This window comes from Parasteatoda tepidariorum, chromosome 9 (genome assembly GCF_043381705.1).
Source record: "Parasteatoda tepidariorum isolate YZ-2023 chromosome 9, CAS_Ptep_4.0, whole genome shotgun sequence".
NCBI classification, from domain to species: domain Eukaryota; kingdom Metazoa; phylum Arthropoda; class Arachnida; order Araneae; family Theridiidae; genus Parasteatoda; species Parasteatoda tepidariorum.
The window spans coordinates 86,389,707-86,390,857 of record NC_092212.1 but is presented as its reverse complement, the minus strand read 5'-3'; the positions used below and the strand labels follow the sequence as shown (position 1 = coordinate 86,390,857).

At 28.8% G+C, this 1,151-nt stretch overlaps 1 protein-coding gene across 1 annotated transcript in view; it reads left to right on the top strand.

Moving 5' to 3' along the window:
- The window catches only part of LOC107437126 (acid phosphatase type 7), a 27,773-nt gene continuing 26,622 nt past the window's right edge, over positions 1-1,151 (top strand). Inside the window, exon 1 of the mRNA XM_016049025.3 lies at positions 1-162. Within this exon, the coding sequence (XP_015904511.1) occupies positions 84-162 (79 nt within the window). The 5' untranslated portion in view covers positions 1-83. The remainder of the gene's footprint in view (positions 163-1,151) is intronic.

Below are 1,151 nucleotides of genomic sequence, written 5' to 3'. Positions count from 1 at the left end.
TCTTCGTGAAGGGAAAGTTGGAGAACCGGTCATATCATAATCATACAAATATAAAGAGATGATGTTCACATTGAACGAGGAAAATGTCGTTGATAGTGGTGTTCGGGTTGCTCGCTGCTGTTTTGGCAGAAACTCCGCATCAGGTTCACATATCCCTCGGAGGTGAGTTGTTGTTCTATATTTCTTTTCTTTTTTATATATAATTGTTATTTTCTAGTAAATTGTTGACATAATATGACGTAGAAGCATCATAAGACGATGGATCTCTCCTTTAAATGACTTCATGATTTAATTGAGTATTTGGAACAGAAATAACTTTCAGGTGTAAATGATATGCTGAAATTGGAAATTTAAGTGAACTGAATTTAAGTGAAAACCATTTTGGTTATTAAAAAAAGAGAATAGATTTAGAAAAGGAAACCGATGCTTAAAATGAGGGATGTGATTAAAAAAAAAATTTAAAACGTTTGAATTAATGTTACAATTCTTTTCAATTTATTATTTTAAAAAAAATCGAGTATGTTTAAACTCTACTTTCTCCAGCAACATTGCAAACTACATAACATGCGTCATTTATTGGAGAAAAAAATTTTTTTATTGGCCCTATTTTTAGACGTTTTATAGGATTTCTATGTAAAATCTTAATTATCATGTGATACTTTACAGCATTATTGTTTTTACGCGACAGAAACCGGTTTACACTTGCTTATGTTAGCTTATCAATTAGTTAATATTGTAATGCAATACGTTTAAAAAATAATATATTGATGCAAGTGGGAAGTATATAAAAACTCTCCTCAATAAAAACCCTTTACATGTATGTTTAAACATAACAGTATTGTGTATAAACTAGTGCAAAACAAGTAGTTATTAAAACACTACAGTGCCCCGAATAATTTAGTCTAATTATTATAATATACCAATACAATACCTGATATAATAAATATTTATATAACATATTATATAACATATCGTCTAATTTATCCAATCGTGAACTCTTTATTATATATCGTCTAATTTTACCAATTGATGCACGAGACTAAACAAGTCCAAACAAGTCCAAACCAGTCTTGTAAAAACAATAAAGCTGTATAGTATCACCTGATAATTAAGATTTTATATAGAATATTACAGTGCGTGTAATAATTTGG